The 21,711-nt window shown below is 39.4% G+C and overlaps 1 protein-coding gene across 2 annotated transcripts in view; it reads right to left on the reverse strand.

Moving 5' to 3' along the window:
* The window catches only part of SIK3 (SIK family kinase 3), a 214,000-nt gene that overhangs the window by 72,683 nt on the left and 119,606 nt on the right, over positions 1-21,711 (reverse strand). For both annotated transcript variants that reach the window (XM_040976992.1, XM_040976993.1), the window contains exons 3-4: positions 20,235-20,298; positions 1,379-1,540 (exon numbers count right to left, since the gene is read on the reverse strand). In XM_040976992.1, the coding sequence (XP_040832926.1) occupies positions 1,379-1,540; positions 20,235-20,298 (226 nt within the window). The remainder of the gene's footprint in view (positions 1-1,378; positions 1,541-20,234; positions 20,299-21,711) is intronic.

The raw sequence follows: 21,711 nt of genomic DNA on the forward strand, positions 1-21,711 counted from the left end.
GAACAGGCGGCTTATCGCCACAAAATAAACGGTTGGAAGGATCACCAGCCTGCACAGGCACAGTTAGGTACTTTAATCCATTATGCGATTATAAAACTGAACTCTGTGCTACTAAGAAGGGGACTTTAAACACCTGCTCTCCACCTTAGCTTTCTGAGGACATCACATTCAGGCTGTACTTCAACTTTCTGAATAAGAAACCTTCTTCTTTATCTGGGAGGCAGCACACACACAGTGCAATACTGGAAACTGCCATAAAGCAGAAATACTTATTTTCACATTTATCATTTCTAAACAGACTACAGTCATTTTCTTATATCTACAGGTGGTAAGCTTATGTTTATTAGGCAAACTGAAGCATAAGCACACTGATGCAATGAAAAGCAGCATTTAAATACTGTTAGATGAGTGGACTGCTAAAATTGGAGGAGATAAAACGGGTGGAAAAAAACTGTGTTAAAATTACCTATCATCTAGGCACAGCTCTGGCTGTTGTGGTCACTTGGGGAGTGAATTATCAGATGGAAGATCTTTCTCTCTGTCTCTCCTCCTCTAATATATCTAACTTTGCAATAAAAATAAATAAATCTTTAGAAAATGAAAGAAATAATCATTCCACACAAAAAAAAAAAAAAAAAAAAAAAAATAAAATTACCTATCATCATATACTTACAAAATATAGACACATATGACTGGATATGTAAAAGTGAAAGTAAGAGATGAGTTTATTTTCACATACAAAATAACAGGAATTCATTCATAGTTTGTTCATAGTATACCATTTCATGGGCTTTCTGAAGATTCCTCCTTTATTTATGTAAAAGAAAAAAAAAAACTCAGAGAAGCCTTCAGAGGTCCAAAATCCACATCATTTTAGAGATGAAACAGCTTTTAATAAAATATTAAATTTGAAAACAAAAATAAAAACGCTGGCCTGCCCGTAAGCCACTGTAAGATCTATTCTTAGAAAATTATCATAAAACTACAGCCAGGAGAACCAGCATGCTGGATGCCAACAGGAACAAAAGTCAACTGTCCCAGCGGAAGCTGAGGGGATGCATGCAGTTGTAGCAGTTCTCTTGCCTATTTTATTCCATAACTTATTTCTTTTATTTACAAAGAACCTATAATATTATAAATAAGATCTTAAGTATCAAGTTTTCCTTTCATCCCTGGCTTAGTACTAGCTGATACTACAGTTTTCAAGATGCATTTCCAAAGTTTATCCATTTTCAGGCTTTGTTTAAAAAAAAACATTCCAAATACTTTTCCTTTTTCCTTTTTTTTTTTTTGAACAAATGGGAATAATATGTTGACTTTAAATACCCAAAAGAATAGCTCCTTTGTCATGACTTCATAGCCTTATCATAGTTCTCACCTGCTATTTTGATATTTAGATTAGCATCCAGAAGTAAATTTTCAGCTTTTAAATCACGATGAACAATATTCCGACAGTGACAAAAGTAGACAGCTGTCACGATCTGCTTGAACTTCCGCCGGGCCTCTTTTTCTGCCATTCTGCCATGGGCCACCAGGTGGTCTGCGGTGAGGAAGAGCACAGTCAGTTCTCAATTTGAGACAGTGGTGCTATTTCAAAGGGAATGAAGGAGTTAGAAGGGAGAGTAGCACACATTAACCTGTTGTGCTACTATAAAAATTCATTAGTAACAAGTATCAAAACCATTTAACCACTTTAAGTCTAACTCCTGTTATGCAGAAACATGCATAGCAATACACTTGCTCTATTATAACCCCCAAAAAAGGAGTCCGGAGAGTGGTAATTGCATATTGGCATTTCTTGGGGCTTATAACTAACTCATCATTTTTTCTTTGCCTATTCCATTGCAAAAGATTATATACACGTAAGCAAACACACGCATAAAGATAAGTAAGAGAAATATTCTTGTGTTTAAAAAAATAGGGTCTAGCGCGATAGCATAATGGTTAAGGTCCTTGGCCTTGCAAGCACCAAAATCCCATATGGGCGCCGGTTCTAATCTCTGCAGCCCCGCTAGTCATCCAGCTCCCTCCTTGTGGCCTGGGAATGCAGTGGAGGATGGCTCAAAGCTTTGGGACCCTGCATCCACATGGATGACATGGAAGAAGCTCTTGGCTCTTGGCTTTGGATTGGCGCAGCTCTGCCCATTGAGGCCGCTTGGGGAGTGAATCACTGGATGGAAGCTCTTCCTCTCTGTATATCTGACTTTGCAATAAAAATAAATCTTTTTTTAAAAGGATTAGAAATGATCAACTCTACAACATTATAAAACAAGCATTCCTGATACCCAAACAGGATATCAATCTAATAAGCTATTTAAGTGCTAATCAATAATGGCAGTAGGTTTACACTGAACCAGGGACAATCATCTTTCTTACCCAGCTGACCAAACCAATAACACACATAAGTCATGCATGACATCTTATGGTGTGCGGGATAGTAAAGTAAACCGTTTACAATTTCTGATCATCTCAACGGCAGTTTTCTTTATATGCTCCAGCTTGGAAAAGGCATACTTGGTATTACAAGCAACTTGAACTAGCAAAAAAAAAAAAGTAGTAAATGGATTTATACAATGGCTAAATGAATTCTTTATTTATCAATAGTACTTTCACTGGCAGTACCCACACAGTTTGGTAATACTTCAATCAGGTATATTTCTCTATGATCAAAGGGAAGTTTAAGATAAAACACTGCAACTAGAAATGACAGCCAAGAGTGAGAACCTGGGGTAAGACACGGAGCACGGGGGAAGGGTAAAGACAGGGAGCCCAATGCAATCCGTGCAGATCTTGAAATAAATTGCTTTCTGACCATAAAGATCATAAAATTCTGAGATGTATACTCTATAGCAACTGTAAGAACATGTCTTACTGATAGATAATATAAATGATTAGGAAAGACTCTTCAAAGGAATTGTTATAATTGTGTTTGACATGTATCTTTGAAGCATTTTCTCCAAAAACAATCACATACAGCCAAGATTACCAATTTAATGGGGAAAAAAAAAAGAATAAAATGAGAAGTCTTGAGCTTAGAAGTTAAAAGGACTAGAACACGAGCGCAGCTTTCTACGGGAGTTCGGAGGCAGTGATAAACGAGCTCACACTCAAGTGTGTTTAGGCTTCTGGTGAGATCTGTCATGTGAATTTTAAACAACACAACGTCCTTAACCAGGGGTAGTAACTCAACACAAGCTGTTAAGGAACTGGATGTCCATCAGATGTAGAACACTGTTTTATTTTAACAGACCATTCTCTAACTTATCTGTTCCTTTGACATCCTATTTCACTTAAAGAGGGACCTCATTATTCTAATAATATGTTTTACTTGCTAAACTTTGTCTAATTAAAGAGCTTTGAAGAGACAGCTATTCTTGAGAAACATAAAAATAAACCCTTATGAAGGTTTACCATCAGAGAAGCCCATTTGGCCAAGCCACCCATTAATTAAAATGCCCAAGAGACATTCATCTGGCGGTAAATACTAATTACCAGAACACATCAAAGGGCTTCTTGAATACGACAGAATGATTAATTTCATGATTTCCAAAATAAGTGATTTTCTTTTATTAAAAAAAAAGCTCTTTATACATTTCTAAGTACCTTGTTTTCCCAAAATGATTGGAAAGTTCTCAAAACTGTGACAAGGCCAGGAGCTGGTGGAATGCAGCCTAGTTCTGTATTATCTTTACCATGATACATGGGTTGTCTCCGGACAGATTATTTATACTGCCTCTATCTCTACCTCTTGATCTGCTAAATAGAAATAAACTCTGTAAGCTGCAGCCAAAACAAGGATAGTATATTTGGGAATGAACTTATATTTTGGCTAAGTTACACACAGAAACGAACTTTCAAAGACACTGAAAAGGTTCCTTAATAAAGAGAATATTTATGCATGCCACTAATAGAAAAGTTCTTCACAATTCTGCAGTGTTTACTTGAAGGTGACTATTCCTTACAAGTGCCACTGTTAATGGTTCTGGCTCAAAGATATTTGTGGTAGTACTTTGAGTAAAACAGCTGAAACTGACAGTTTCGCCAGTCACTTACAGTACCCTCTACACTTCGTATATATATTAAAAATACAAACAACTCTTTAAAAAGTGTTAAGGACAATCACTTGAAACTTTATCCTTTCTGCTAGCCACTGAGCTTGGGCTTCAGGCGTTCTCATATGCACTCTGGCTCAGTGAGTCGATCAGATCTCAACCTCAGCTTTTATTTCCCTTCCTGCCCCCTCCCAGAGTTACTTTACTTTCAGTATAAAGCTACAGTGGCTTAGTGGGTGTGCCAGGAAGCCAGCAGCCTACAGTGGTTTTCAGTTGCTGCTGAAAAATGGTTGCATTTTATCTTTATATGCTCCAAAAAGTAGGCAGTGACAATTCTTCAAGCTCAAGTGTGATATTTAACTTATGGTGAGGAAACCCCGAACAGCAGCTCAGCCTGGACATAACACAGAGCCGCAGCAACTGAATAAATACTTTTGTAATGAAAATGGCACCTGAATTCACTCAATATCCAGAGTAAAATATATTATAAACTGTGTTAGGATAAACTCCAGTTGCAGGAAACTCCAATGGGTTGTTCCGCTGGGTTAGAGGAAATTCTGTGAGCTAGCTCCTAAAATAAATACAAATAGCACACCTACCCTCAGTCCAATCACCTGACTCCGCAGGCGCAATCCTCTGGAGAGTCCAGATTTCCCCTTGTCTCTAAATCGAGACAAACCTGCTGCATAACATCCACCATACAAAGCCCTTTCTTATGAGCAAAAATGTAGCCTTGTGCCACCACCTGAACTAGACAGGGAACGACTGTTGGCGAAAGAGAGAAAAATAGTTCTCCTTTTCACTCTTTGTCACTCTTCAATGATCACAATGACTCAGCATCAGATTTTCATCCTTTATCTGCCCTTCCTCATGAACGAAAAGATGCTAGTAAGCCTAATGGATTTATTCTCATATACCCCAAGAGAAGAATGAGAGCTAAATTCTGATGTTTCAAAAATATTACAGCACCAGTACTTAAAGTTTCTTTGAGAATTCAACATTCGTAATTTTGTCCTAATCTTACTCAGGAAGAACCATCTAGTGTACATTTAGCATCTAACCTTTCAAAGAGTAAAAATACACATGAATCAGTGTTTGCTTCCCCAGAGCAGATTCACTGCAGTGTCTAAGGTATGCCACTAATGGGATTGTGGTGGGGAGCCAGCAATTCTTAAAATAAGTCACTTTTCCACTCTGAGCAGACAGTGCCTCCATTTGTCTGCTAAGTCTATAACTCATGGTTGAAGCAAAACACTAGCTGAGAAAGCACCTACCAGTCGGCAGGTCAAGCAGCAGGCAGAAATTTTGCATTTCTCATGATGAAGAATGAACCCAGCCTTGAAAGGGAAAGTCAGCCCGTGTGCTAGCTCATTTTAGGTGGCTACCTGAAAAAATTTCTGCCAATTCCAAGCTAACCACAGCTAGCTCTGCAACTCAGTTCTATCATTTCTTCTTCCTATACCCATGGAAACGACTTCCTGTTTATCAAACAAATGCTTCTTTCCAAAAAGCCAGGGTGAGGCCCAGATAACTGAGCTGCCTGTGAGCAAGTTAACAAGAGTGTACTCGCTTTAATATCCTATTGTCCTCTACTTGTAGGCCCAGGCTACCAATGACCAGAGGAAGAAGGTTTGTCATTTTGTCTTCCTTGTCAAGAATCCAACTACCTCAAACCAGGCTTCCCGACTCACCGCTGCTTCTTGCCACCATTTCTTTCCTTCAGTCTTCCAGCTGACAAGGCTAAAAAACATGTGTCATCTTTCATTCTTCATTTTCCTTCATACCATCAGCTAATTCTATTAATCCCATCTCCAATCTGTTAGCAAACCTATTAACACCCAATCCTTCAGCAAACTCAATCAAGTCTACCTATAAAACATGCCCAGAAATCAGCCATTCTCCATTCCTCCGTTGCCTTGTCTGTAATGTAACTGACCAGGACGACTGCAATCACTTCCTACCATTACCCCTGATTAGTGCCCCCACTACTGCCCTTGGCCTGTTGCATCTGCTCTCACAATAGAAACCATGGTCAGATTTTAAAACAACTTTGTATTTTGAATTAATGGCACATTCACAGAAAGTTGCAAAGATCATACACAGACGTATCATGTACTCTTCACTCAGTTTACCTGGGTGGTTAGACCTTACCTAATTACAGAACATATCAAAATACAAAACTGCACATGGGAACTACCACTGCAATCAAGATACACAACTAACTGGAGTCACTCATCATGAAGTGCTCACACACAGATATGTGTGCAGATGCAGATAAATCTCGTCTCTATTAAAAAGGGGGGAGGGATAAAGAAATATTCCATCACTATGAGGATTACGAAGACCTCCCTTGTACTACCTCTTTATCGGCATGCTTGTTTCTCCATCGCTAACTCCTAGAAATCACGATTCTATTTTCCATTTATGTAATTCGGTATAAAATCAAACAGCTGGCCTTTTGAAGCTGTTTTTTTTTTTTCATTAATCTCGATGGTCTTAAGATCTAAGTTGCACTGATATTATCCTTTCTTCCTTTTTATTGCTGAGTAGAATAGCATGGTACAGATGTGTAGTAGCTTGGTTACCCATCACCCGCCTAAGGACATTTTGGTTGTTTCCATATTTTAGACATTACAAAGAAAGCCACTACAAAAAACTGTACAAGCTTTTCTACGAATTAAGGTTGCACTCTTATGCAGACTGGGTAATTCTCTTAAACTCTAAATAAGATCATACAATTTTTCTTCAAATCTTCCAGGGAATCCCCAAGTCACAGTTTTTGAAATCATCACCCTCTGTGTCACTGGCTCATTCATTCTACTCTAGCCACATCTGCCTCCAACACATTTCTCAAACACAACAGAAATGCTCTCACCCTAAAGGGCCTTTCTTCTTTCATTTCTTCTTCCTTTTAAGATATTATTTATTTTGAATAAGTTACAGAGGAAGGAGAGGCAGATTTTTCAACTACTGATTCACTCTCAAATGGTTACCAAGGCCAGTACTGAGCCAGGCAGATGCCAGGAGCTTTATCAAGGTGTCTCATCTAGGTATCAGGGTCCCAAAAACTTGGGCCATTTCCTGCTGCTCATCCCAAGCATTTGCAGGGAGCCAGATCAGAAGTAGAGCAGCTGAGACACAAGCCAGCTTCCACAGGGCAAGCCAGCATTGCAGGCAGCAGCTTTACTCACTATGTCATAATACTGGTCCTGCTTTCATTCTACCAAAAATATTCTTCCCCAATATTTGCAAGTTCTTGGAATAAAAGATAAGCTTCCCAGTAGGCCTTCCCTGACCACCCAATCTCTACTGCCAACCTTCCCACAACAGTTCATATTCACTTCTGCTTTGTGTTTTATCATTTTCTGAGAAATTATACATTAGCCCTTTGTAACATATATACTGTCTTCTTTCCACTAGCTGGTAAGCCTAAAAACAAAAGCATCTCATATGAATGCTGATTTGTGTTCTGCCTACTCCACTTCTCATCCAACTCCCCGCTTGTGGTCTGGGAGAATAGTAGAGAACGGCCCTAAGTCTTAGGAGTCTGTAACTGCAGGGGAGAACTGGGAGAGGCTCTTGGCTACAACCAATTCAGCTCTGGCTGTTGTAGCCATTTGCTGAATGACCTTTCTGTCTCTCCTTGTCTCTGTAAATCTGACTTCCCAAGAAAATAAATATTAAGTAATAGTTTTATTTGAAAAGGAGAGTGACAGAGAGAGGAAGAGAAACAAAGGAATCTTCCATCTGTTAGTTTATTCCCTAAATGCCTGCAACAGGCAGAGCCGGGTCATGCTGAAGAAAGGAACATGGGGGCTTAACTTGCTGAACAACGCCATTGAGCTATCCTCAATGACAGGGCACTATACTAAATAGGGACAAAAAGAGTATGCTAAATTTTGTTCTGTCTTCCCCTTAACTTTTTTGCTCAAGAGGTTTGAGAAATCTGAGAAAATATAGCATGAAATTTTTGAATTAGAGGACTGTTTTTTCCTTCTGTAAAAAAAAATATTAAAAATATCAATAAAAGAAAATAAAAATAAGCTTTTACAAAACCATTTTTTGGATTCTTCATTTAGCCATAAAGCAGGGTTTATAAATCAGATACTTTAGATATTTATGAAAAAACATGCTATCCTGCGTGCAAGTATGTGACCCCATGATTAGGCCACTGGGTAGGACACCCATGCCCCATGTCAAAGAATCTGGCTTCACCTTCTGATTCCAGTTTCCTAGTGATGTAGATGAATTTGGGAAAGCAGCAGGTGGCGGCCTGAGTGGCTGGACCCCTGCCTTCCATTCAGGAGACCTGGACTGGATTCCCAACTTCTGGCTTTGGCCCCTTTTAATCCCAGCTCTGATGAGCATTTGGGGGCCAGCATATGCTCTTGCTTGCTCCCTTTCTTCTTTCTCATTTCAAGTTAAAAAGAAACATCATGCTATCCTTTGGCTAACAAGTCCATTCACAAGAATGCATCAAGAAAATATTTGTTTTCCTATAGCCTCTCCATAAATATTTCTAGACTAAACATAAGGTCCAGGCAGCCTGCGAAACAGGATTCTGCATATTGTACAATGCTTTCCAGGAATGTTACTCAAATTTTTCTGATGTACTGTGAGTGTCCCTCATGCTGCACCAATGCATTCGCAATGGTTGAATATGCAACACAGGCCCATCCTAGATACCTGGTATAATGTGCAGGCTCCACATTATATCAGAGGTACCTTTGGTTCTTCATATTTCCTGTCACGATGTGGCAACCCTAGCTTTAACAATCTTCCAAAGAGAAGAGCCCAACTACATGTCTCCAGGCAGATTTACCCAGCACGAGATTGTAACTAACACCAACATATAAAGCTGAGGGTTCCCAAATTATTTCACATTCATCTCCTGAACTCTAAATTCACATTTTCATATATCTGCTAGAAAACTTCATCCAGATATCATAAAGCCAGCTACATTTGGGATCAACATTGTGATATGTCACCATGTGATATATCACCATCACCTGCAATCCTGGAATCCCATATGACAGCTGGCTCAAGGCCTACTAATTAACTTCCTGCTAATATGCCTGAGAAACAGTGGAGGTTTTTCAGACATTCTAGACAGACATCCTAAGTGCTTGAGCCCTTGCACTCATATGAGAGACCAGATGAAGATCCTGGATCCTGGCTTTGGTCTGGCCCAGCCCCAGCTGTTGCAGTCATTTGGGGAGAGAACCAATAAACGGAAGATCTCTCCTATCCTATTCCTGTTCTCTCTCTCTTTCTCTGTATGTATCTTTATGTAATTCTGCCTTTGAAACAAATCGTGAGGGCCTGGCATGATAGCCTAGTAGCTAAAGTCCTTGCTTTGAAAATGCCAATGAGCACCAGTTCTAATCTCAGCAGCTCCCCTTCCCATCCAGCTCCCTGCTTGTGGCCTGGACAAACAGTCAAAGATGGCCCAAAGCCTTGGGATCCTGCACCTGCGTGGGAGACCTGGAAGAAGTTCCTGGCTTCTGGCTACAGATTGGCTCAGCTCCAGCCCTGGCAATCACTTGCAGAGTAAATCATCAGATGGAAGATCTTCCTCTCTATCTCTCCTCCTCTCTGTATAACTGACTTTCCAATAAAAATAAAATTGAAAAAAAAAATCTTGAAAGGAAGACAGAAAAAAAACTGACACTTTAAGAAAAAAGACAACTAAATTTAACAGTGACCAAACTGAACAATTTCTTTCTAATTCTTCTTGTAATCCAGTTTTCCTCCTGTATCCGTATGATAATCAGAAAAAGGATTTTAGAATCATTTTAAATTCCTAATAACTAATCATTCATAAATTATGGCTAATTTTTCTGCTTAAATTAGAAAAAGTCTGTCCCTTCCTTCCATTTCTTTTAAATCAATCCTTAAGCTAGGCTTTATAATGCTTTACATGAGCTACAAACAGGGTTATCTTACAAACTTCCTTTTTATATCCTGTCACCTCCCCCCTTCCTCCCGTCATCCTTCATATTGTAACTTAGGTTTCTAAAGCATAACTTTGTTCACATAATTTCTCTACTTACAACTATCCAGCCTACAAAATTTCGCTACAATTCATAAATGTGTTCATTTACAAGAATTCTTGCTGTTTCTCCAATATGCTGTATCCTTTGCTCAGACTATGTGTTCTCTGAAATGCCTGGATTTTTTTTTTTTTAAGATTTATTTTTGAGCCTGGCACAATAACGTAGCGGCTAAAGTCCTTCACCTTGAATGCGCCGGGATCTGACATGGATGCCAGTTCTAATCCCAAGAGCCCCACTTCCCATCCAACTCCCTGCTTGTGGCCTGGGAAAGCAGTCGAGGACAGCCCAAAGCACTGGGATCCTGCACCCACGTGGCATACCTAGAAGAAGCTCCTGGCTTCGGATTGGTTCAGCTCCAGCCATTGTGGCTGCTTGGGGAGTGAACCATTAGACAAAGATTCTTCCTCTCTGTCTGTCCTCCTCTCTGTATATCTGCCTTTGCAATATAAATAAATAAATAAAATATAAATATAAATCAAATAAAAATTTTAAAAATTTAATAAAAATAAAATAAAAATAAAAATAAACAAATCTTTATTTTAAAAAAGATTTATTTTTATTGGAAAGGCAGATATACAGAGAGAAGGAGATAAAGAGAAAAACATCTTCTATCTGCTAGTTCATGCTCCAAGTGGCTGTAACAGCTAGAGCTGAGCTGATCCTAAACCAGAACCCAGAAGTTTCTTCCAGGTCTCCCACTTGGGCACAAGGTTCCAAGGCTTTAGTCATGTTCTACTGCTTTCCCAGGCCATAGATAGGGAGCTGGAAGGGAAGTGGAGCAGCCAGGACACGAATTGGTGCCCATATGGGATCCCAGTGGTGCATGCAAGGCAAGGACTGTAGCCACTTGGCTACCACACAGGGACCTGGTTCCAATTCTCATTTCCCTCTCCACTTACACCTGAAATCTCAGAGATTTCTACCTATGAGACTGCAAGTTGTGGGAAAAAAAATACGGTGTATTTCACTACATAAAAGGGGAACTACAAATATATACTGTATGTATGTATGTATGTATATATATATACTATTTCATATTTGTGTATATATATAAATTCCAAAAGAAATAATGTTACAGAAAAACAACTCCAGAAATAGTTACTTTTAAGTGTGGGAAAGGAAAAGAAGCAATACTTCTCTTATTACACCACCACATCTTATAACTTTGACTTCAAAAACATGGGATATCTTAGGTATCTGAAATAATACAGAACAACTGAATCCAAGCAGAAGAAAAAGGAATTTTTAAAAGTTTAAAGTAAGCTTTAAACAATGAACCTGCGAGAAGTCATGAGACAATCCGAGATGATTCCTAAGCGATCATTAAAATACTAGTTTGCTTATTACACTCATGCTGTGATCTGACCATTTGTGCCTCTCAAAAATCCACTTGAAGCTTAACCCCCCCTAATGTAACTGTATTAAGATGAGGAGGACTTTGACATGTGATTCCACCAAAAGAACTCTGTCCTCAAGATGAGATTAGTCTCCTCTAAAGGGGCTGGTGGGCTGAGTTTCTCCCCTCACTCCCCTCCCGACCACAGGAGGATGCAGCATTGAGGCATCAGCCAAAAGCAGAGTGAGCCTTTGCAAGACATGCTCTGTACATGCCTTGAACTTGGGACAGCCTCACAGTTCTCCAGAGCTCTGAGAAATAAGCTCGTACTTTGCATAAATTTATACTTGTATAAAAGGACTTCTACTACTCTAACCTATTTTGTTAGACCAAATGGACTAAGATAACTCTCTATATATGGGATAGATCCAAAAAAGAGAAAGAGCCAATAATCTTGTTATACATATCATTTTCAGTCAGTCTGTTCTCTCTCATATAAAGCAATTATGCTAGAGTCATCTGAACCACAATTTTCAACATAAAAGATACAAAGATATGATATTTAAGAAATTAAGTAGGGTCCAGCATGACAGCCTCGTGGCTAAACCCTCAACTTGCAATTGCTGGGATTTCATATGGGTGCTGGTTCGTGTCCCGACTGCTCCACTTCCCATCCAGTTCCCTGCTTGTGACCTGGGAAAGCAGTCGAGGACAGCCCAAAGCCTTGGGACACTGCACCAGCATGAGTGACCCAGAAAAATCCCCAGGCTCCTGGCTGGATCTGCTCACCTCCAGGCGTTGAGCACACTAGGGGAGGGAACTAACAGATGGAAGATCTTTTTCTCTGTCTCCTTCTCTCTGTATATTTACCTTTTCAATAAAAATCAATAAATTTCAAAAAAAATATATTAAGTATTAGCATTGTGGTATACCAAGTTAAGCTTCTACATGTGATGCTAACATTCCAGTTGCTCCCCATCTGATCAAACTCCCTGCTAATGTGGGTGTGAAAGAAGCTGAAGATGGCCCAAGTGTTTGGTCCTCTGCACCCACATATCCACATGGCAGACACAGAAGAAACTCCTGGTTTCTAGCTTTGGACAGGCCCAGCTTCAGCTGTTGTAGCCATGTGGGGAGCTAACCAGCAGATGGAAGATCTCTCTCTGTCTCCTCCCCCTCTCTCTACAACTATGCCTTTCAAATAAATAATCTTAAACAATTTTAAGTAAAAATTTTGAACTATTTAATGTTAATATTATATTCTCTGAAAAAGCTTCTAAATAGTGACAACCAGAATCCCTACTGGGCATCCATATGACCATACCCTGATCTCTTAACTATTTTTCAGTGGAACAAACTAGAGCTCCTAGGAAAAATTTTTCTATTACAGATCTGATTCTGAAATATTCAAGAAAAGCCTGGGACATTGTGTCTAAAATCAAAGAGGATATAATGACAACTGAGGCCTCACAGAAAGGAGGCAACAATGATAGCCAAGTGACTGAGCCCCTGGCACCCATGTTGAAGACTTAGACTGCATTCCTGCCTCCCAGGGTGAGCTCCTAGGCCCCGTCTGAGCTGTGTAGGCATTTAGGGAGTAGACCAATAGTAGATGCAGAGTTCTCTCCTCTCTTTCTTTCTCTCTGCTTCTCAAATCAATATTTGATAGGATATATATTGCAGTCTTGTTTTTTAGCACTAAATTATTCAAAATCCAGTGTGTATTTTACACCTATATTACAACTGAGATGCTAAATTATCTATAGCCAAAGTGAAACGTAGTCTTTATGAAAATAAAAGCTGTGGTTAATAAAAAAAAAATATTTTACTCTGTGTAAAATGAAGAAATAGCCCTTGCCCAAAAAGAAGGTCTGGTCTTCCGTGGCTTCTGGGAGATGATGCCTAGGTTCCTGGAATATATGCCTGCTTGCTTGGAAGTCTCAGGACATGCATGTCAAAGTCTGACAATACGATTCAGGTGGGACCTCTCATTTCCAGATAGTCTTAGGATAGAGACTGCTTATATAAGAAAGATCACCAAGTTTAGTGTTGAAGCTTTGGGTCATCTATAAGAGTTGACTTGACAAAAAGATCAATCATGATCATGTATGGAATCAATCATAAAATAGAAGTGAACATAGGATCTTAGCTGAGCACTTGGGATGAACAATATTCTGCATATTGTCCCACACCGAACCCAGGACTGCAACGCAACCTGTCTCCAGAGAGAGAGGACAAGGAAAACTGCATTTAAGTATTATCCCGGACTCTGCACTTATGCCTATCAGCTTCTTTTAATCTGTATCTTTTGCCTGTAACAAACCACAACTGTGAATATATTAGCTTTCAGTGAGTTCTGTGAGTCTTCCTCAAATCTTATCAAACCAGGAGGTGGTTTTGGGGATTTCCCAAGCTGGCAGCTGCTGCCAGAGAAAGGGTGATTGTTGGAGCCTATGCTCTCTAACTCTGTGGTTGCTTAAGTCTCGAAGCTCTCTTTAAAAGTGCTTACACAATGCCACAGTGGTTAAATATAAATGCAAATTACATTCTTAACTCAGTTTCTATTAACTGTTCAACTGTGCAATGGTAAAATTTGGCTCGTGATTGCGGCACTGAGGTGTATTTTATACTTCTACCTCTCTGATCTTCTTATGCCCAAAACATTTTTGTTCCAATTTAATCGAGACCTCTAATTTTTTTTAACTATTAAAAGCATTCATCCTAGTCTCACTTGAGTACTCTGCCACGTTCCAGCCTAAGCCCAATCACCCATTACTATGAGTGGCTTTAAATGTCTTCACCACGTATCTCTTCTATTCATTCGTTTATTTGCATTTTGCAAAGCTTAGGACTGGATCAGTCCAATTGCCCATCTTATCCCATTTAGTAAGTTACATTAGGACGAGTTAGCAAAAAACCACACCTCATTCAACGCTGTATAATAAAACAAACTCATGGTTTCTTAACTCTAGGGCCTCTATTCAACTCTTTTCAGCTATCTCTTTGTTATACTGGCTCTCATATCTCTCAGGAATTAATTTTACCTTCTCAACTTTTGTCCAGGTCCCTAAGCTCTCAATCAATGACCTCACCTCCTACTACAAACAGAAAATTAGACTACGATGTTCCTTAATTCACATTCTTCTATCTTAAAAATTCACCTACAAGCATGTTTTTACCTTTGTTCTTGCTTAAGAACAATTCCTTGCAACCATCCTCATGACTGAACTACCTCTCATTTCTCATCAATCTAGGAGAACAGATAATGCTTTTCATATCATTTTTTGCAAATTCTTTTTTCTTACTAGTGCATTTTCAATCTTGACTTATAGTCAAGTTGTACAATTAAGCTAACAGACATGCAAAAGACTCTCCTTTATTTTTTGTGAAGCACCAAGAGGGGCTGAGATTTTACCCAACTCACAAAAACAACTGAACTTGCTAGTTTCATGGACATTGGCAGAAGACAAAATCTCCCCTCCAGCCAGATCAGAGACAGAGCTCTTTGTTATTTAGGAGACAGAAAGCAGCACCAGCATCAACATATTTGCTCTAGTTCCCCAAGCTAAAATTCCCACAGGGCAAAGGAAAAGAAGGCAAGCACCACCTGCACACACAGTTGAGTGCACTATAGGGAAGACCACACTAAGCTCCGGATACAAAAACTTACAGAATGGGTAACAAACAAACAAACCTATTTTTTTAAAGATTTATTTTTATTATTTTTTTCATTGGAAAGGCGGATATACAGAGAGGAGAGACAGAGAAGAAGATCTTATGTCTGATGATTCACTCCTCAAGTGAGTGCAACGGCCAATGCCATGCCAATCCGAAGCCAGGAGCCTCCTCCGGATCTCCCACACGGGTGCAAGGGTCCCAAAGCTTTGGGCCATCCTCGACTGCTTTCCCAGGCCACAGGCAGGGAGCTGGATGGAAAGCGGGGCTACCGGGATAGAACCGGCACCCATATGGGATCCCGGGCGTGCAAGGCGAGGACCTTAACCACTTGCGCCACTGCGCCGGGCCCAAACAAACCTATTTTTAAGCTTTGGAGAAATACATTACTCAATCTTCTAAGGTTATTAATGTAGAAACTTTTTCTTAAAGACAGCCAGTAAGGAAGTCATTCCTTGCTTAAGTTTTATAAGTTTTAAATTTTTGCTTTGTTCCTTTTATTAACTTCTCTTTACTGATATTCTCTAAGCAATCTTATGTTCTTTCATTATTTTAAAGGTGAACTCTGTTATTTTGTTTTTCTTCTGATAAACCTGACTTCTGGTCTGTCAGAGACACTGTTTCAAATGCTTGATTTTTGTTTGGTGCACAGTTCATTCTTTCTTGCTTCTTCTAGCACTATAGATTTTTGTTGTAGAAATGCACTGTTGTACAGTGCATTTTTTTTTTAGTTACTACATTAAAACCCTTCTAAGGTACTGGTATATCTCTACCTTCCTACATGAAGTTTGTTATTATTATTTGTATATTCATTTGTTTCCTGACAAGCTCGTTGCTTCATTGCCTCCACACACACAGTGTTCAACTTCTGAAGTCATTCTTCTGGCAGACACAGTTACTCTGGGATCTTAATGGTTTCGTTAAGACTCGTTTCCTCTCTTGTTCTGACCACAACCAATTATTTTATTTAACTCCACTAACAGTTGGCTGATTTCTCTAATGTTTGGAACAATAACCTGAATGCAAATTGGTTTATAAACAATATACCGAAACTCTGGCTCTTTTGAGGAAATAGTTACTTAAATGAACATTTTACTTTATTTTGACCCCAGGAAAGCTCTTTCCGAACCTCTTATTCCGTCTACGACCATACCACCCTGAACGCGCCCGATCTCATCAGATCTCCGAAGCTAAGCAGGGTCAGGCCTGGTTAGTATTTGGATGGGAGACCAAATGTCTTATTCCCTAGTTCTTCCTATGAATAATCAGATTTGGGCCTGTGTTATGAATTAGAAGTAACAGGTTTCATGGTCTCTTTTTTCTCCCCAGGTAAAATCACTGAGTCAGGCCTCGGGAGCTGGGAAGGAAGACAGCAGCAACTTTCTCTCTGAGTGAGATGGAAGAGAGAGGACAGCAGCTTGGAGGGCCTCTTGGGTTGCGTCTCTTGGCAGGGCATCACTACTGTGCTATTACCCCAGATAAGAGTCATCTGATCCCAGTAACCTAACACACTGCAGCCCCTCAGGTGAGGAATGCACTGAAGAAGGGAACAACTGCTTCTCAACTGCTTCCTCTCAGGATTTAGCCTCCATAACCAGTAGCTGGGGACAGAAGGATCAATGCTGATTTACTGCTCTTCCAGGAAAGAAAGCTGTCTGCCCAGTGCTGGGTGGGGGAAGGGGAGGCCCTGTGTTCTTGGTTGAAGCAGTCTGCACTGAAATTTCCACCTCACGGAAACAGAGAAAGGTGGGAGTACCATTGACTGAAACACTCAGCACTCTTGCTGAATTCCACAGACATTCTTGAGTAATGCTTCATTTGCTGCTTGCTTCAAGAACCATTTCCAGAGACTTTCAATGACTATTTATTGCACTTGGTTTTCACCAGTTAAACCAGGCATCAGGTTAGCAAAGCCTCACACAACCAAGTCAAAAGTCAATCTATTACTCCTGAGGCTATGCATCCTGCTATTTCACCATCTCCATGATGAGGCAAATAGTATAGAGCCTATCTTTCACAAACATCAAAACTGAGTCACAGAATGATTTCGTAAACTTCTTGCAGGTAAAACAGCACCTAGATGGCAAAGATGCGATTCAAACACAGATCTAACCACCTTCAAAACTCATGTTCTAGACTGAACCTCTCGTCTCACATTGTACAGAGATTTTTTTTAATGAGACTTCATGAGAAATTTTATCTTGTATAGTCTCAATCATTTCTTAGGAAATATACTATTTTTTAAAGATATTTTATTTTTATTGGAAAGTAGATAAACAAAGAACAGGAGAGACAGAGAGGATGATTTTCCGTCTGCAGTTCATTCCCCAAGTGGATGCGACGGCCGGAGCTGAGCTGAGTTGAACCAGGAGCCTGGCACTTCTTCTGGGTCTCCCATGTGGGTGCAGGGTCCCAAGGTTTTGGGCCGTCTTCGACTGCCTTCCCAGGCCACAAGCAGGGAGCTGGATGGGAAGCGGGGCTGCTGGGACACAAACTGGTGCCCATATGGGATCCCAGCGTGTTTAAGGTGGGGACTTTAGGCACTAAGCCACCACGCTGGGCCTGGAAATATACTATTTTTTATGTAACTCTTTTATAACAATAATAATGTACTTAAATATTTTATAATGGTGTCAGTATAACAATTTTTTGCACTTTTTAAAAAATATTATTTTTACTAAAAAATAACATACATAGAGAGGAGGAGAGATAGAGAGGAAGATCTTCTGTCCACTGATAAACTCCCCAAGTGCCAGCAATGGCCAGAGCTGAGCCAATCCGAAGCTAGGAACCTGGAGTCTCTTACAGGTCTCCCTTGTGGGTATAGCGTCCCAAAGCTTTGGGCCGTCCTCAACTGCATTCCCAGGCCACAAGCGGGGACCTGGATGGGAAGCAGGGCTGCTGGAATCAGAACCAGCACCCATACGGGATCCCGATGCATTCAAGGCAAGGACTTTAGCCACTAGGCTACTATGCTGGGCCCATGACATATATTTTTAAAATATGTCATTTATTTATCTAAAAGGTACAATTACAGAGACCTAGGAAGAGACACAGAGAGACACATCTTTCATCTGCTCACTCATAACCCAAATGGCTGCCATGGCCAGAGATGGCCAGGAGACAGACACTCTGTCAGGTGTCCCATGTGGGTACAGGGACTTAAGTGCTTAGGCCATGTTTTGCTTCTTTTCCAGACTCATTAACAGAAAGCTGGATCAGAAACAGTGGGACGTGATGAGGCCCTCTATGGGATGTGAGCATCTCAGTGACTTAACCTTGTGGCACAATGCTAGCCCAAAACACTTGTATGTTTAAGTCAGTGTCATCAAAAGGGCAGCCCTGTTTGCTTTGCCTTGAACTACATTACCACAAGGAGTTTATGACCAGAGAACCGTCCTGTCTCTATTTTAAAAATCTGCTTTCTCAAACAGCAAGGCATATGTAACGTGTACTACATTTCATTCTTAGGTCATTAGGAACATTAAAATGACGCGGTCTCTTTTCTCCCAAGATTCCCATGGCTTCTCCACAAAGTTCCATGTGACAAGACAGCCAATGAGCAGCCCAAGCGTTTGGGAGATGTTCTGCTGTATTTACAGAATGAAAGGCATCCAGATAACAAAGTTGTCTCCTTGCTTTTGCGTACACTGGTGGTTTGAATGAAGGCCGTTTTATAACATGTACTTGTTAGATCATAGTGTACTTCCCGCTGAAATTATTGCTATTTTACTCTCTCTAAATGCTTCTTATCCGACTTCTATTTCCTGGTTTATGGACTTGCATATAACCACGGGGAAAGACTTTCATGATCTCCACTTGCGCTACAGTTCTCACCTATACAGAATTCCACAGTTTCAGCTTTTGTGATGTAATCAATATTGATTCCCATGTCTGTTTTCTACCAGATTTCTTTGTGAAAGGTAAAACGAACATCTTAAAAGAGTCAGCATTTCCAAAGTACTAGACTGGCATATAATTATACATATTAAAAGCCTATTATATCCTCTTGGCAGACCATGCTGCTCTTTAATTCCTGCTATGGTCTAATCTCTTTGAAATAGAGCATCTTCACCAACACTCTGTTGTGATTACCCATATCATTCCATTACCATAGTGTTAGCATTGACATGCATACATGAAGCCAATTAAAGAATTTAAAAATTAATAAGGATACCTCTTAAAAACAACTAGTACTTTTCGTAAAGATACATAGGTACAAAAAACATTAGCTTGCAAGATATGATTTAACACACACACATACAATCTCCATGCTGCCACAAATCTCCAACTGAAAGTTCTATTTTTAAAGTGATTATGTACTTTAAATACATTTTAAATTATCAAGTATTCCAATTTACTTTTCAATCAAAAAATGAAGAAATTAGGTAAGTCTAAAATATGTAGGAAAAAAAAAAACAAGCCTGGCAAACTAGTATGTTGTCAAAAAGAAGGGATGACACATGTCAATTTAGATTTAAAAGTTCATCCTTTACCTCTGCTTGGCCCCATTTATCATTATTACCAAAAGAAAACAAACAATACCACCAGGTTTTATTACTTGAAAAAGTCAGATTTGCTAGCAACAAATTCTACTGATTAAGGTAAGTTAAGTCTTAAGAGAGAAAAAAAGTAGCTACTAAAGGCAAAATCTGAAAGTTACAAAAATCATGGAATGCAAATAGGAACACACAGTAAGGGACACAGTTACAAGTCATATTTAAACAAAGTGTAAGGAAAGCACTACGGTGATGGTGCTTTCTCTCACAGAAGAGGCCCACACACTTGGGGGAATTCTGCCCTACTGGGTAACCTCAGTTAAAACTCAGCAATGGGAAAGAATTCTAGCCACAAGTGCATAACGAATATTTGTGTTTTGGGGAATCTTCACCTCAATCCTCAACTGAAACAAACGAAATACCTTGGCTAAGGAAATAAAGATGTTAGAGGGATTTTATTAGGTGAATCAAAAATTACTCTGTCAAGTGGAAAATGACAGTACTGAAGGGCAGCATCAAGTGACAGCTGTTCAAGTGACAAAGGCACAGAACAGCTATTTTAGGTGTGCCATACTGTGCTCAATAGCTGTTTAAAGAATGCAATAAATGTACTTACCAAATATTTCCCCTCCACTAGCATATTCTGTCACCAGATAAATCATCCGTTCTGTCTCCATAACCTGGTGCAAAGGCAGGAAATTGACAGACAGTGACACAAATGACAGGCTGATATCATAGGAAGAGAAACGAATAACTCCTCTCTTTGTCATTGAAATATTAATAATCACTACTGCTCAAAGGAAATTTAAAATATTTTAGGGGGAACAGAAATACATGTTAAGAAAAAAAGGGAGAATACATATTCCCCAAGTTCTGAAGTACAGAACATTTCCAAACTGAAGGGCACAGTCCTCTTTTGTTGTCGGTCTCTGCAATCTGTTAAGCTGAGAAGCAAAGGAGCTGCCAACAACCAGAAAAAGCTCACATTCAACATCAATCACTTGCAGTTCAAAAATACCCCCCAAAATACCCAAGGAAAACAAACAAAAAGCCTTAGGGAAACTAATGGGAATCACTTAAGAAAGGCACAGAAATCACAGAAAGCTTTTTTTTTTAATGCAAGTAACAACTTTCCAACTCATTACCATTTTATTCAAACAAGGAGGAACCACAATTTTAATTAGTCACTTAGATTTTGTCTTGGTACCTGATTCTAGTTTCCTGTTAATCTAGATGGGAGAAAGCAGTGATGGGTCAAGTAATTAGGGTCCTGCCACCCACATGGATTCCCAACTCCAGCTCCAGCCTAGCCTTGGCTGCTGGTGAGCATTAGGGAAATGAACTACAGTCGGGAGTGTACTCAACGCTCGTTCTCTCGCTCGCTCGCTCCCTCTCTTTCTCTGTCTCTAGCCTTTTCTCACTCTCTACTTCCCAAATAAATAATTTTAAATTAAAATAATATAAATGCATATACATTATGATTATCTCAAATACCTAGTATAAAAACAAAAGAGAAAAGCTTTTCCTCTAGCTTTCTCCATTTCACTCACCAGGGAAAAACTGTCAACAACCTATTATATATTTTTCTAGAGCAGGGATGTCCAAAAAATATGTGAGCTGAATATACCATTTCAAATATTTCAGCAGCCACATAACAAAATTTCCCTCAAACAAAAAATTATCTTAATGATAAATTTTATTTACCCCCAATATCCAAAATACTATTATTTCAACAGTGTTTACATTAATTCAAATTAAATATATGTTAGCATTTATGATGCCATCCTCCCGCTACTTTCCTTTATACATTAATCATGTATTAATATCACAGAGTAGTATTATGTGCAAAATTAAACTGCAATATTAAAATACAGCTCTACTTTTCAGTGGCTTCACAGTATTTCACTATTTGAGTGCACATTAAGTTTTCGATTCAGTAGTTTCGCTTTTCTGTTCCTTTTTTCTTTTAAGAACACTCTCTATACTGATGACACTAGTCCACTGTTTGTTACTTATATTGGCCTCAAGCTCCCTTCATATATTGCCTTATCTGACCAAAACAACAACAAAAAAATCATATATGCAAGGGTTTA

The sequence above is a fragment of the Ochotona curzoniae genome, unplaced genomic scaffold (assembly GCF_017591425.1).
Source record: "Ochotona curzoniae isolate NIBS_2020 unplaced genomic scaffold, NIBS_Ocur_1.0 contig_2723, whole genome shotgun sequence".
Classification (NCBI taxonomy): domain Eukaryota; kingdom Metazoa; phylum Chordata; class Mammalia; order Lagomorpha; family Ochotonidae; genus Ochotona; species Ochotona curzoniae.